At 33.3% G+C, this 14,911-nt stretch overlaps 2 protein-coding genes across 4 annotated transcripts in view; one reads left to right on the top strand and one right to left on the bottom strand.

The window, feature by feature from the left end:
- The window catches only part of LOC117118905 (plancitoxin-1-like), a 15,581-nt gene extending 7,743 nt beyond the window's left edge, over positions 1-7,838 (top strand). The window contains exons 3-7 of one of the 2 annotated variants that reach the window (XM_033263634.1): positions 1,912-1,984; positions 3,176-3,337; positions 4,768-4,965; positions 6,212-6,447; positions 7,068-7,838. In XM_033263634.1, coding sequence (XP_033119525.1) covers positions 1,912-1,984; positions 3,176-3,337; positions 4,768-4,965; positions 6,212-6,447; positions 7,068-7,181 — 783 coding nt within the window. In that variant the 3' untranslated portion in view covers positions 7,182-7,838. The remainder of the gene's footprint in view (positions 1-1,911; positions 1,985-3,175; positions 3,338-4,767; positions 4,966-6,211; positions 6,448-7,067) is intronic. The other variant, XM_033263635.1, reaches the window with a different exon arrangement.
- A 402-nt stretch (positions 7,839-8,240) lies between these two features.
- Positions 8,241-14,911, bottom strand: part of LOC117118906 (14 kDa phosphohistidine phosphatase-like) — a 10,489-nt gene continuing 3,818 nt past the window's right edge. The window contains exons 1-4 of one of the 2 annotated variants that reach the window (XM_033263637.1): positions 12,613-12,804; positions 11,598-11,753; positions 11,235-11,353; positions 8,241-9,866 (exon numbers count right to left, since the gene is read on the bottom strand). In XM_033263637.1, coding sequence (XP_033119528.1) covers positions 9,771-9,866; positions 11,235-11,353; positions 11,598-11,742 — 360 coding nt within the window. In that variant the 5' untranslated portion in view covers positions 11,743-11,753; positions 12,613-12,804 and the 3' untranslated portion in view covers positions 8,241-9,770. Of the gene's footprint in view, positions 9,867-11,234; positions 11,354-11,597; positions 11,754-12,612; positions 12,805-14,911 lie in introns of those variants that run through there. The other variant, XM_033263636.1, reaches the window with a different exon arrangement.

Below are 14,911 nucleotides of genomic sequence, written 5' to 3'. Positions count from 1 at the left end.
AAAAAAAATAAAAAAAAAAAAAAAATAAGTAGTATCAGTATAATACAATATTAAATGCAGGTGGTGATGTTTAATTGGACATCAAAGTGTTGATAAATATTATTAGCTTAAGTCAGTTTTGATACCTATTAATTAATATATTTTTTGTTATGTTGTGTCTAAGGATTCCTATGTAGATAAAGCATACTGTACTATTAATATAATAATTTTGTTATATTCTTTTCATGAAGACATTAAAATCAAATTAAGCCTAAATTACTTAGTCTAAGCACAGTCACTGAAGGGCATATCCCCCACCCCAAAAAACTGAATTGATTCAATTTGTGTAGTAATTGTTCTTGGTAGACAGTAGTAAATAGTTGCTATATAATTGTGGATGGCTATTCTTAATTTGTCTTCATGGTAGGTTGTTTATGCTGGGTCGATTCATTGCCAACATTATTGTCTCAATATGCTTATTACAATATAACATCATCGTATTTGATTCACAATACAGTACTCTGTGGTTATTTTGTCGATAGTACCCCAGTTTGAGGAAAAGGCAGGGCTTCCTGTCTTCGTGTGTGGTGTGATAGAGAGACGCTTAGTGCTTCTCAATTAAGTAAAACATACCATACCATTTTTAATGTTATATGTAACCACACACGTACCTTTAAACAGATTCGGTGCAATTTTGACTACTACTACTTGCACCACCATCCCTGATCCCCTTCGTTATATATGTAGGCTATTCATCAGCTTCGACGGAAACTTAATAGGCCTTACTGAGGACTCGTATTTGTTGTTTTCCACAGAGTTGCACATCCTTAAATTTCTTTAAGCTGTTTACGCTTAATGACACAACCATACTCTAGGTTCTTACAACATATATCACAAAAATATGCCTGAAACCGGCTCAGATTTATCATTTGAAGAACTTCTGTCCAACACCATACTTGCAAGTGGAGTGTGTTGTTTACTATTTACATTGGACAAATGGCATAGAAGGTAGTTTGTGATTGGCTGAGGGCCTTGCAGCTAAGCCAAACATCATTGTTAGTCGTCTTCTGATTGGCTATAGTTATGTAGCAACTTTTGATATAAATTCTCATTTTTGGTTACAGTTTCCCCAAATTCACGATTGCCGACAATCAAATTATGTTCCAATTAAATAGTATTGACATTTTTGTGCAAAAGCCAGGTAGCCCGGATTGGTGGGTCACAGAATTGAACGTTTTTGATCCTCAACAATAAGGAAATACTTGAAACATATACAGTATTAATTGAACCAGAAAATATGTACTCTATGCTACCAAGAAGTAAAACTAAACAAAAAATCCTCAAGTTAAATTGGTGTAATGACATATCTATGTGGGAATAAGTTTTTCCCCCCACCCCCCGCCCTTTTGAATCAGCCACTGGTCCTGCCCCTTTGAATCAGCCACTGGGTAGTGCAGTAAACCCTTCTAAACTAATGTGGTGTGAGTTTACTTTTCAGAAATTGTTCTTTTTCCTGTTAAAGAAATTTAAGCTCAAACAATTTACTGCATGCTTCTACAGTAGTTTAGTTGGAAGTGAAACACCCACCACTTTCGATAATTTATTTTTTATTCATTTTGATATCAGGATGTTGGTTACATAATGTACAATGATGAATGGCCGAATGGTCCTATTTACTGCATGCTTCTACAGTAGTTTAAGGAAGTTACATTAAATTTTATTATTTTTAAATGATAGTGAAAACAAATAATTGTTTGCATCATGCATGCACTGTACAAACTAATTATAAATTTAATTTTCATTGCACACATTGTCAAAGACTTTAGAATTCTTTACTACACACAAACAACAGCTCATACTTAAACATGTTTTGTTGGAAGTGAAACACCCACCACTTTCGATAATTTATTTTTTTATTCATTTTGATATCAGGATGTTGGTTACATAATGTACAATGATGAATGGCCGAATGGTCCTAAGTCATCATCTAGGGGTCATACTAAAGGTTAGTTCTAATTTCATTTTTCTTAAATCCACAGTTTTGCTGGACATTCCTTTTCTGTCCCATTCGCACTTAAAGGCCAACTAAAACAGCGTTGTACGAAGCAGCTCGACGCGATTGGTTGACACACCAGGTCTGTGTGAGTTAAACACAGATGCGATAGGTCTATTGCATCATAGAATATTAAATGTTTAATTTTCCCTTGACAACCGAAGACATTCCCAGGCAATAAATCCTATTGGACTGCATCCTATAAAATGCTGAGCAGACCTTTAAAAACTCATGATATTGGGCTTGGCTAATGTTGATACTGTACTTTAAGACATTCAATCTAAATTCATAAGTTTTACATTGTTAATAATCTATTAATTAATTCATAAAATGTGCAGATAGTACAAATGTCAAGAATCTAAAAGTTTGTTTGATTAAACTTTAACTACTATTGTTTGAGTTGTCAGACATAAAAAAGTAATATTTACAGGTTGTTTTTTGGGGTCCAGCTCTTCAGGATGAAGATTATAGAACAGGGGTGGGCATAAAAAGTGGTCGGAGGGCCAAAGCAAGTTTTTGATTACCACTGAGGGCTGCACCTAAATTCAGATGGTTCCAGTGTGCTGCCAAAAACCTTAATGCACTCCTTCTATACCAATTTATTCTGAGTTTTAATATTACTTTTTACAGATCATGGGTGTCAGGCCGTAAAAAAACAAGATGTTTTCTAGCCAAAGATGGTTGACGGGCGCACACAGGGTTTTTAATTCGTTTTTGCGGGCCGCAAAATAAATGCTGTCGGGCTGCATGTGGCCTGCAGACTGCACTTTGCCCACGTGTGTTATAGAATAATCATCTTGCACTTTAAAAACCATTTATTTATTTATTTTTTATTAATTTAATTTAATTAATTTAATTAATTTAATTTATTGCACTATAGGGTAACTTTTACAACAAAAAGCTGATTAGAAGATGCCTTTTTAGGACAGCGCAATAATTTAAAGAAATTTAAAAAAAGAAGAAAATCCAATAATTATATTAGAGTATGCTTGTCTTGAGTGATTACTGTACTTAAAAACCCTGTTAGCACAGTGCAGTACTGTAAATGGTAAAACTTACTCCTAAGAATGATATATTAATTCAGGAATATGCCAAAGATGATGATTGTGATAATGTATTTAATGAAATCCATATATCTTTCAGGTGCATTAGCATTTGATTCTTCATCTGGCTTTTGGCTGATACACAGTACCCCAAAGTTTCCAGACTTTGCCAACAAATCTTATGTCTGGCCAAACAATGCCCTGCCATTTGGCCAGTCCTTCCTTTGTATTACATTTGACTTGAAACAATTTCAATTGATAGGTAAGATTTTGTAAACAAATTAACAAACATTGCAATATTATATTTTAAGGAGGGTGCTGGCTCACTAAAGGCTGCCCGGGAATCAGGGAAGAACCCACTAGAACCTCTGGCATCTTTTGATTTGAATAAACATCAATTCTTGATCAAACATACCTAACTGTGTTGACTAATAATATTGTATTAAGTTAAAAAAAAAAAAAAAAAAAAAAAAAAAATACTGTCTGTTATCTTGTCTACAGCACTATCAGTAGGCTTAAGTTAGATAAGATAAGATTTATTGGTTCTCTCTTTTATAACAGAGGAACACTCTCGCGCAGGAGAGGTTCGACCCGTACAACAGTTACAAAACAACAACTGACAACATATAAAAATGAATTATTGAAAAGAAAAATGAGTAAAGAAAAAATACTGGACAAACAAAACAAATGCTCTCATTATTCTGTAGTAATTAAGGAATAACTTAATGTACAAAAAAAAAGATAGAAAAAAGTAAAATAAAATTTTAAAAAAAAGAAAAAAAAGAAGAGAATTCAATTACAGAATATAAAGTAAATAAATAAATAAAAATGACACAAAATATAAGTTTATAAGTACAGTAAATAACGTAAAAATTAAATATTGGTGGTAATGTTTTTCATTAGTTCAGTTCTTTCAGTCATTGCTTTTATTAAATATGTTTTACAATGGTTATCAAATATGTTACAAATTTCAATATTCTGGTATGTATCAAAAATATTATCTAATACAGGTATTACTAATAATAAGGAATTTCACTCTACAGGCTGTTTCATGCACTAGGCAATCTTCAGGAGTGAAGGGAATTTCAAATTTGACGTGTATATGTAGAGTTGGGCCGGTGTAGATGCAAATTAGGTATTACAGTATGTGTTTTTGAGTAGGAATTTGGCACGGTGTCTGCATTTTGAAAGGATTTCGTGCCTTTTGTTTAAAGTAGATTGTTTGTCTGCATAAATTATATGAAACTTTTCTGCATTGCATAGATTGCATCGCTTTGTTTTGGGTGAGTAGGATGAGGCTCTATCAATAATGGACCATTTGATATTGTATTGTGTTTTGCTGTCTTTTAGTTTCCATATGAACTTGAAAGTTCTGTGCTGTTTCTCTCGGGAAACTGCCTCACCTCCTCAATTATTTACAAAGCTACAATCACAACAAACGAAGAATCGAAGCATTACATCTGGCTCACAGATACCGCATTTAAAACCCGATATACAAATCATAAGCACACATTCAATGCACCAAAACACAGAAACAGCACAGAACTGTACTATCTCAAAAAGAAGCCTACGTTATCTTGCAAAAAAGTACATGGGCTTCATTTCGAGATGGGCTTCACCTCAAAATTAAGCCCACTGGGCTTCAATTTGGGGTATTACGTTATATGTACAATAATATTTATTATTTAATAGGTGAGCAATTATTGTACAACTACCCGTCAATATATGATTCTAATCTGCCAGACCAGCTAGTGGACAAAGTGCCAAGTCTGAGGGATGTTGTAAATGACAAGCACACTGACACACCTCCATATAAACAAATGGTTACATTATATTCAAAAGCTGGAAGAGAATTTCAAAGTTTTTCCAAATCTAAAGGTTTTAACCAAGGTATGAAATTATTACAATCTCGTTAATTCTTTTAATGATTATTCATTTTCATCTTGTTTTTTTTTTATTATTTTTGTTTTTGTCATTATTTTTATCAATGAATGATGTTGTTCAGTTTGAACACTATTGTTGTTACTTTAACATTTTTGTTGATTTTTACTGCTTACTGCTATTGTGCGCTAAATATCACATTTTACAGGAACAGCCAACGACATTTATATACTGTACTTTATAAAATCCTCAATGGTCTTTTTTCTATAACTGAATCAGCTAATCACAAGAGGCCGTAAGGCCAAATAAAAAGAATTATCGCGTTGGCTCAAAATGTACGTAATTGAGGTTCGGCATTTTACAACTAAAAATATATTTTTTCAACGAGCTAAAAAGGCTGGAATAGGCCCTTCTTGCTGGACAGTAGGCGATGCGACAGTTGAGATCGTTTTGCTCATTAATATAGAATTAAAAATGGTGTTTGTTGTATTTTGGAGTATTTTCTACTTTTTACACATAAACACATTATTAATAAATAATAATAGTAAGTCCTTCTGAACTACCCATTTTTTTTATTTTTCCAAAACATGGCCAACACAAGCTGAAATTTTTTTTTTTTGACCTAATTTAAAATTCAGACAACCATTTTTGATTATTGTTTTTTCTACACATTTTTTTTATTAGCTAGAACCTGACAGTAATAAATTTTAGTTTTTGGCAGTTCTGTCTTGTTCTCTTGTATTTCTTCATGTTTTATTTTTGTTTATTTGTTTATTTTCATCTTTAATGACAAAATAAATGAAATGAGATAAAAGGTAGTTTTCTGTTATACAATTATTTTTGGTAACAAGATAATCCTCACACCAGAGGCCAATACTCATTGGAGAAGATAGATAGATGTATTATCAAAATGGACCTATGTGTCCCCTTGGATAATGTTGCCAAAGTCTCACAAAAACATTATGTGATGTGTGTTTACATGGGAATCCAGGGAATTAGCATACAATATAAACAAATTCTGTTTTTTCTTTTCTTGAATAAATGTAATAAAACAAATATTGAAACATACAAACTATAGATGAAAAATAAAACCATACTTACAACTTTGAATTAAATTTGTTACATTTTATTATTATCAATACCTACTAATTAAAGTCAGAAAGTCCAGCATAACTTTTATTTTCCAGAGTAGTTAATTTCACTTTGTTATTCTGTTATTACAATTATCAATTCACTGTTATTTTCTATTTAATAGATATTTATGCTAACTGGTTAGCTCCATATTGGAAAACCAATCTGTTTACGGAAACCTGGCAAAATGGAGGAGGCAAACTTAAATCAAACTGCAGTAGTACATTTACTGTACAAAACATCAAGTTGATAAGTCTACCTGGCATCATTTTACAGAAGGAAACCAAAGACCACTCAAAATGGGCTGTGTCCACAGGCAACACCAGACAAGTGACATGTATTGGAGGCATCAACAGAATGGTAATTTTTCTATCTTATCAATCCTAAACCTAAAGGTCACCACCGAAACACTTTGTAGGGTTGCCAGACATTATGTAAAAAATAAAAGTACAGTACTGTACTCCACATAAAATGTTTATCTCAAATTTATCTGACAGGGTCTCCCATCTCATAGGCTGATGACAAAAACGGATTCTTTATTGTCCTGATATGGAATCAGCTGACCGAAAACGATTTTTTATGGCACAGTTTGTGCAATCGTCCCCATAGGCAAAGACTAGCCATTGGTGTCTAGGCCATTCTTTTTCAAAAAAAAAAAAAAACCTAAACAAGATGGCACATAAAACTAAGTTATATTCTGCAGGTACAAGATTTAGTCATCCGCATACTGTAAACAACAACCTGTGACATACAGTGTTCTTGGACATGCAGCAATAATAATAAATATAAAAATATATGGTAGCACCATCATTACAGTAAAACTATTAAATACAAATAAACCAGATGAACTGCAATCACTCGATTACATCATGGAGAAAATATTAATTATTAAGAACAAATTTTCTTCGTTCAATGATCATATCATCCTGATAATCAAACAGAAATACTGTAATGCCATCTAATACTCTTCATATTCATAGGAAGCCCAGTTTAGACGTGCAGGCGGTCTTGTGTGTAGCGAAATACCAGAGATATGGAAGGCGTTTAGACAGCTTGTAAACGATACGGAACCATGTCCCGGGCTTAACTATTGACATCCAAGTTCAATACATATTTTGAATTGTTAAGTGAAATGACACAGATAATCTAAAATCAGTGATTTTGAAAGTGTACTGCAGATTTTAGTCATCACACTGTTTATTATCTTGGATACAATGTTAAGAGGTCTGTAAATTTCCCCTCATATGTACATTGGTCTATTTTAAGTGGCCATTTTTACAAGGCTTTATAATTAATATCTTTAAACAGCGTGACTTCATAGAGCACAATTTCCTAGAAGCTTAAATAAATGTTTTGAAAGTCTCAAAATATCAACAGTTTTTGTTCCACTTTGCTTGTATATGGTGTTGCCGCTAGTAAGACAAAAAAAGTAATTCTGTATAAAAAAAAAATAGAAACAAAACTTGTTTTTAGCACTTTAGTTACTATTGCAGTAATTAACAATAATATATGCTTAATGGCTCTCATTGCTAGTTTTGACCTCAAGAACATCATAGGTGCAAGGCCTGGAAAAAATTGTTTGTGCCATGAAAGTTGTCTTGATAAAATGCCTCCTGCACCAACTATTACCTGTACACTATAATGGCTATATAGCTTAAGAGTTTACAGTATTTTTATAAATATTTGGAAGATTCAAGGGGACCACCAGCTGGCCTGCACCCCCCTCCCCCACCCAAAAAAAAAAAAAATATATATTTTGAAAATTAAAAGATTATAGGAGAAAAATAACAATCATGAGAGTGCCATTTCTGGCCATCTAGAAGTGCCTTATAAAATGTCATAACTCAGCGCCAACCATCCAAGGGTTGAGGTATTCTGGTAGCACAATTGGACAGTACATTTTGAATTCCTGGACTGAATAAATTTTAAGGTGGTTAATCATAAATGTGATTGACTTGTCGAGTATTGTAGTGTATTATATTAATTTTATTACTAGCTGTGAGCATTTTTTACAGTGGAAAAAATAAAACATTACATTAGTCAAAAACTATGAAGTTTCTTGTTATAATGTGTCGATTTACCAAAGCTCTATATCATTGAGAATAGATGATCATATATGTAGAGTAGGTGCTGTATTTTATTTTACTGCTGTCAATTTTTTTTTTTTTTAAGACTTCATAAAAAAGCAGTGATTCCAGTTGGGATTTTAATTTTTGTCATGATTTCATCACACATAACTGTCTAGTGAAGTTATATGGCAAGGGTGTATTTAGGGGTGGATTTATCGCCCAAAACGCCTCAGAGGTTATTTTCGGGCATTAATAAAACAAAAATTTCGTGGGGGAATTTTCCCAGACCCCCTAGGGTGGTGTTACTTCGATCGGCCCCGCTTTGGGACACCTCTGGATCCGCCTCTGTATAGAGCTTACCATGCCAAAACTGACTTTTTAATATACAGTATTTACAGCTTCTCTGTACTAAAGTACTGGCACACACTTATTGCAAATTACTCAGTTTAACATTTAGCAACAGTACGCTAATTTTTGGATGGCAAGCAGGGGCGGATTTAGGGCCCCTCCCCCTTTTGGGAGGTAAAAAAAAGGGGAAAAAAAGAAAGAAAAAGAAAAAAAAATGACAGTCCAGAACGCCTCAAATGTTATTTTCAGACGTCTAGAACACAAAAATGGCGCGGGGGAATTCACCCGGACCCCCTAGGAAAGTGTTGTCTCGATCAGCCCAACTTTCGGCTCCCCTTTTGGACATCTCTGGATCTGCTCCTGGCAAGGCTCAAATATGTAATAGCGCATCAATCAACCTATGTCCTAATCTAAGAAAATTCTACACACCCAATGCCTTGATTAAAACTCTAAAACTGAAAAAAGATCGGATCTTAGAAAACAAAAGGGTTCTTCAAAAAACTGTACAAATCACATACATTGTGCAGGCAAGAGATTGTAAAGGCCTACAGCAGCAACTGTTCGTACCAATGTCTTCAATGAGAATAAAAGCGATACATATTAATCTCTGCAAAGAAATTGACTGATACACCAAAAGATGTGTCAGTCTTGGAATTTAAAATCCCAACTGTTTTAACACCAATCTCTGCTACGATGGATCACTTCACTTTCAGAGCTACAGTTTGTGAAGAAACATTGCTATAATTTAGCAATCACTCTTGCAATTAACAATAAACGCGACTGTAGCACTGAATCAAAGCTACTCTAACAACAGATGTTGAAAATATAATGGATAAAGTAATTTTTGCTATGGATAGTGGCAGGCACCCATACCTGAATAGGCTTGAGGCGCAAACGCATTGTGTGTTATGCCGTGACAAATTCAAAATTTTTCTGTAGAACATTACTTATACACTTCAAGCATTCCAGGCACAATACATATGATTGTGTCCAAATATTCATTCAAAGCCATATTTCCTACGAGTACACAGGATTGAAACATTATGGACTAAAAATTCACATAATGCCCAGCCACATTCCTTCAATCGTATCAAGTCAATCTGAGACTACCGTTAGTAGTAACAAAGTTAACAGAGTTAAAAGTAAACAAATTTTTACTTTAAATTATTAGATTTACGGAGTTAAACATACAATTTTTACTTCTTCAATCCATAGGTTGTTTTCTGTTTTATTTTTCAAATGTTGTTGTTGGTAACACTTTACTGTTTAGTAACCTTCATTGTTCCATGTTATACTATCATAGTCAGGATATTTTTTCTTTAAAAGACCAACTGTGATAGCATGATCAGCCTTTCCAAAGCCCTGAAAATAAAGATAAATAAACTTCATTCTGCATAATATAGTTTAAAGTGTGTTTGAATCATATTCATCAGATCACTGTTTGAGTGTTTCCTACCTGTATTAAAGTGAATATACAAAATGTTACACCTACAATATGTACAATTTTTTAAAAATATTGTGGTGTGGTTTAGTAGTCATGATTGCAGGCGTCCCAAACTTGCCACAAATTGCACAGTCTCCCGGTGATTGGCATGATCTCACATACTCTCAAAAACAAGCAAAAATCTTTAGAAACCAACCCATTCCCCACAAGATTACAATGATTGCATGTTTTTACAAATGTGATGTCTCTCTAAAGTTAGCTGGCCATGAGCATCGCTATGCACAGCAAAATAATATGTATATATAAGATGTGTTAAGTCGTTTTCCACTATGCACGAATCAAAAGCATTGGTTCGCTTTGTGAGCTCTGATTGGTTGCACCTTTTTTCGCTTCGCAAAAGCAGAAACAGTTCGTAGCTACTGATTTCGCTGAGGCGAAAAAACTTCGCTAGAAATGGGAATATGCATGCACATGAACCAATGTTTTTGATTCTCACTAACAGGATTTAAGCTAGTACGACTGCGTCCGACGGTCGTAGGCAGATGCATTCTATGGAGAACATAATGCCACGATGTGCAAGCAATGCATCGTTTTTAATGATGATTCGTTCAGACTGCAACCGACAGTCAGCAGACGGAGTCGCTTCACTTAGTGCTCACAGGCAGCGGAGTCACCTGTCTTAAGATGCAGCGAGCGCCCACCTTTTAAGAAACTCATTGTAAGTTCTTCCCGAAGCAGCTTCTTGGGACACCTGTGCTTGTGAATATCAAGGTCTTTTGTACTCAATCCTAGCAAAATAATAGACTTGCATACCAAAACAATTCTCTACTGTACATCTCTAAAAATAAAATGTACTGTAGGCTAGATTTTTTTTATTCCTTGTTTCGCATACTTATTTTTTTAAACATTATCGGAGCAGGGTGGAAACAAAATAAAATTTTCTATTCTTATTTAGCAAGTAGTTTGGCCAAAATCATCCAGACAGAGGAGAAAATAAAAATAAAATTTAATTGGTGAATGTAAAATAGGATGGTTAAATGCTTGAAATTTATATGATTAGGAAGAAATACATATCTTAACTTTGGAGATTTCAAGGCAGCAGAGAACGTAATAAAAATTAAGAAAAACTTTTATTTTTTACTGAAATTTCCATTTTTCATGGTGGTGGGTGCGCTAATTGGCCAAAAAATAAAATTTTATTTGAAATCATCAATATTTGCAGTAAGCGGGTTCGCTAAACAAGGTATAAAAAGTCTCGCTGTATTTTTAAAAAAAGCTTGTCTTACTACTGAGTAACCATATACAACGATGTGTTTGTTTTTACTGTCATGCTTGATTCTTCCACCACCAACACATTCACTTTTAATTCTTCCTAGTGATTTTTCTTCCCTTTCATATATATCTGCTGTTAAAGTAAAAACATAAAATAACACTGTTAACAGGTTTTCACTTATTAAAAAAAGGCAGTACCATAAATATAAGCCCAGTGCCGCTTATAACATTTTTGGAGGCTTCAGTGTGGGCTTATTCCAGAGTGGCGCTTATTCATGCATTTACGGTATACTAATAAAAATAGACGACAAACTCCATAATTGAAAGATGTTTAGCCTGGGCCTAGCAGAACAATTTATCAACTAACCAGTTCTTACCATGATACTCGGCCCAAGCATGCCCTCTCACAATATACTTTGAACAGCCTTCGCCTTTTATTTTGATAAGAATGTATTTAAAAATGCCATCACTATCAATATCAACATCAGTAACACAATCCAGATCACCTTCTTTAACGGCCATTTGTGGAAAATCTGTAAAAATAAAATAATAATAATATTAACATTTTTACTACTGTAGTCCAGTCAATAAAAAAAGCTATTTATCAATTTCTGAATTAGTCATAATACAGTCCTAGGAGTAGTGCAATACTCTTACGATTATGATTTAATTTATTTAATTACATATACTTTTATATCAGAATATTAAAATATATGTACATTTCATTAAAAATATATTTTACAATTTATTTGTGAATTTTTGTTATAAATACAGTATGATCATCAGATAGATGATTCGAAGTTAATGGTGACATCGAAGTAGATGACCGCACTTGAACACCTTCACTGCCATTGCCATGACCCTGCTAAAAATAGCTAGTCATCTACTGTATATTTAGCGTCTTACCTACTTTTGTCTTTGCAGTGTAATTTGTCCACATTCCTGAAGGTGGCGTACAAAGAATATGCTTTCATACCCTCATGAGCACCATGGGAACCTTGGTTATGGGAAAGTTTCTTTCCCACCAGGCATCGAAGTAGGCCTCGAAGTAGACCTCGAAGTAGGGAATTTTTCTAGCTTTAGAAGGAAGATCAAAACCGTGGAATGGCTACTAAAATGTATTTAACATATATATTAAAACCAACCCACAAATTTCACGTCGGTAATTGCCGACCATATTGCCGAGCCAGAATAGCTACAGGATGGAAATTTTTTGCTGACCTAGCCTAGATTTATTTGCTTCAAAATCTGCTTGGAAAGTCAAAAACTTTGACTGAAATAGGCTATAGCAGATACTAAATTTCATGTATGTTGTCAAACCAAGGAAATTGGTGGTTCATAAAACAAATTTGTTTGTACAATAACAATTTCTAATAGGCATGCAGTACGTACGATTTGTGTACAATCGTCTTGTTTTTCTCGCCTAGTCGTGTAGGAAAGACGCTAGCCAGCCAAGGCCTAGAACATCGCCCAATTGAAGCCATGTGGGCCACGTAGATCGTGATGCTTATCTAAATCTATTATTTGTCTTCATTTTACAGTATTATTACCATATTTAAAATGTTGTTTATTATCTAAAAACAACAAAATTCAAAATATTGTAGGCTTAATTCTACCGTCCGTTTAAAGGCAATCACGATCGCATTGTGACTTCACTACTGACAACAAAGAGTATATAACTGTTATATACTCTTTGCAGACAAGTACTGTACATGTGTGGAAAATCCCTGATAGATCATTCTGGGCATGCGCATGGATATGTATGGGCAGTTTTGAAGGAAGCAGGTCAACTCGGCCACAGTCAACTCGGCCACAAGTCAACTCGGCCACAAGTTATTTATAATTAAAATGTAATGTACATATTACTCAGTTTTTGCATCCTTTTACTTTTTATGATTGAAATGAAGTACACAGCTATTTTAGTAAAATTCTGATTATTGTCGTGAGATCATTGTACGGTATTCATTTCTTCACACTGTACTCTTATTCAACAGAGAAAACCAGCCACTTACAGAATGGAATAAAATCTGACAATAATGTAACATTAACAATTTAAGCAATCTTAATAATTAATAAAAACACATATACAGTATTAATGTTTAATTTTTTTTCATGTTAAAACACTGACATAAAACATGAGAGGCTTGCCACAAGTCTCTTATTTTTTAATATTTTTCTCATTCTGGACAGCGCCACCAATGATAAAGTTAATTTAGAGACGTAAAAAAAAAGATATCGGGTATGGGACGCCAATTAAATTAGGTATGGCGCGAACTAAGTGTAATAAAGAGTGAATAACCCAAAATTAGGGCCTGAACCCAGGCTAAAACATGAGTACATACTGTAGACCTAATCATAAAACATTGAAATAGAAAAACCACATTATGATTTTTTAAATGTTAAAAATTTATTTTGAATCCGAGTAAAATCAAATGAATGCACGATGGCGTGCTTTTCGATACTATTTTCTTTAGAACCACACCCAAGAATTAGGCCTACGTTAAAATTAGGTGGGGTGCATATCATCTAGTATCAATTCTCCACAATAGGAACAATTGGTATTGTTGAGTGACAGACATTTCGCTTCAGTCCTTCATATTTGTTCGACCATTGGGGGCTATGTTTGAAACCCATCAGTGACAAGGATGCATCCAATGACGTGAATCCCCGGTGATATGTCGGTGACACTTCTTTTTTATATATTTAATTTAATAATACTAATTAGTCATAATAACGATAATAAAGGTGATAATTAATATTAATAGTAATATTTATTTTAACATTAGTAATAGTATAATACTAATATGGTATTAATAACGATATTTAAATATCTATTTTGATAATACTAATTAGTGATAGTAACGATATTGAAGGTGATAATAGCAATAATATTAATAACAGCAATAATGAATTAAAGATGTTTATTTTTATAATAATAGTAATACTAATTAGTAATAATAATAATGATGATATTTATAATACTAGGCCTACTTAGTAATAATAGGGTAATAATATCGATAATAAAGGTGACAACAACAATATTAATAATAATAATAATATGAGAAAAATACCAATAAAACACCAATAACAATATTTTAAAAATTACTATTTAATACTAAAATAATAATACTATGACTAATACTGTATATAATAATAATGATAATAATAATAATAATATGAATAAAACGAGAGCATTAATGATGCAATAGCCCACTGGACAATAGCTGGCAATGTTTAAGTGCTGTCGGTGGGTGGAGGTTGTGTGGAGTGTTGTTGTGTATTGAGCATAAAGAAAAACATTTAAAGTTAGAGTTAGTTGTATGCATCATCATAGACCTTTTTTGTTATGTTCACTTAACAGTTAGGAAAGGTGTGATGTCATGTACAGTGATATTAAAGGAAATATGGTTGTTGTAAGGTTTGTTGAGTACGTAACTTTTTGAAATATTTTGTACTGTAATTATGAAGATATTTATGTAGAGGTTTATGATATAATGATATAAGTAGACAGTTTGGTGAGTGAATGGAGTTTGTTGCATAGAAGTATGTCATTGTGAAGAAATATATTTTTCCAAAGGCGCATTATAATTACGTATATCATTTGTCTTTCTTTGTTAGTTGAACATGCAGCTTCGTTTGAAAAAGGCTCAATAACTTCTTGGCTGACGTCAGATATTGATGTATGTATATA

The sequence above is a fragment of the Anneissia japonica genome, unplaced genomic scaffold (genome assembly GCF_011630105.1).
Source record: "Anneissia japonica isolate Jap-2015-1 unplaced genomic scaffold, ASM1163010v1 scaffold288197_len338424_cov179, whole genome shotgun sequence".
Classification (NCBI taxonomy): Eukaryota; Metazoa; Echinodermata; class Crinoidea; order Comatulida; family Comatulidae; genus Anneissia; species Anneissia japonica.
This window is presented reverse-complemented; position numbering and strand designations above follow the sequence as displayed.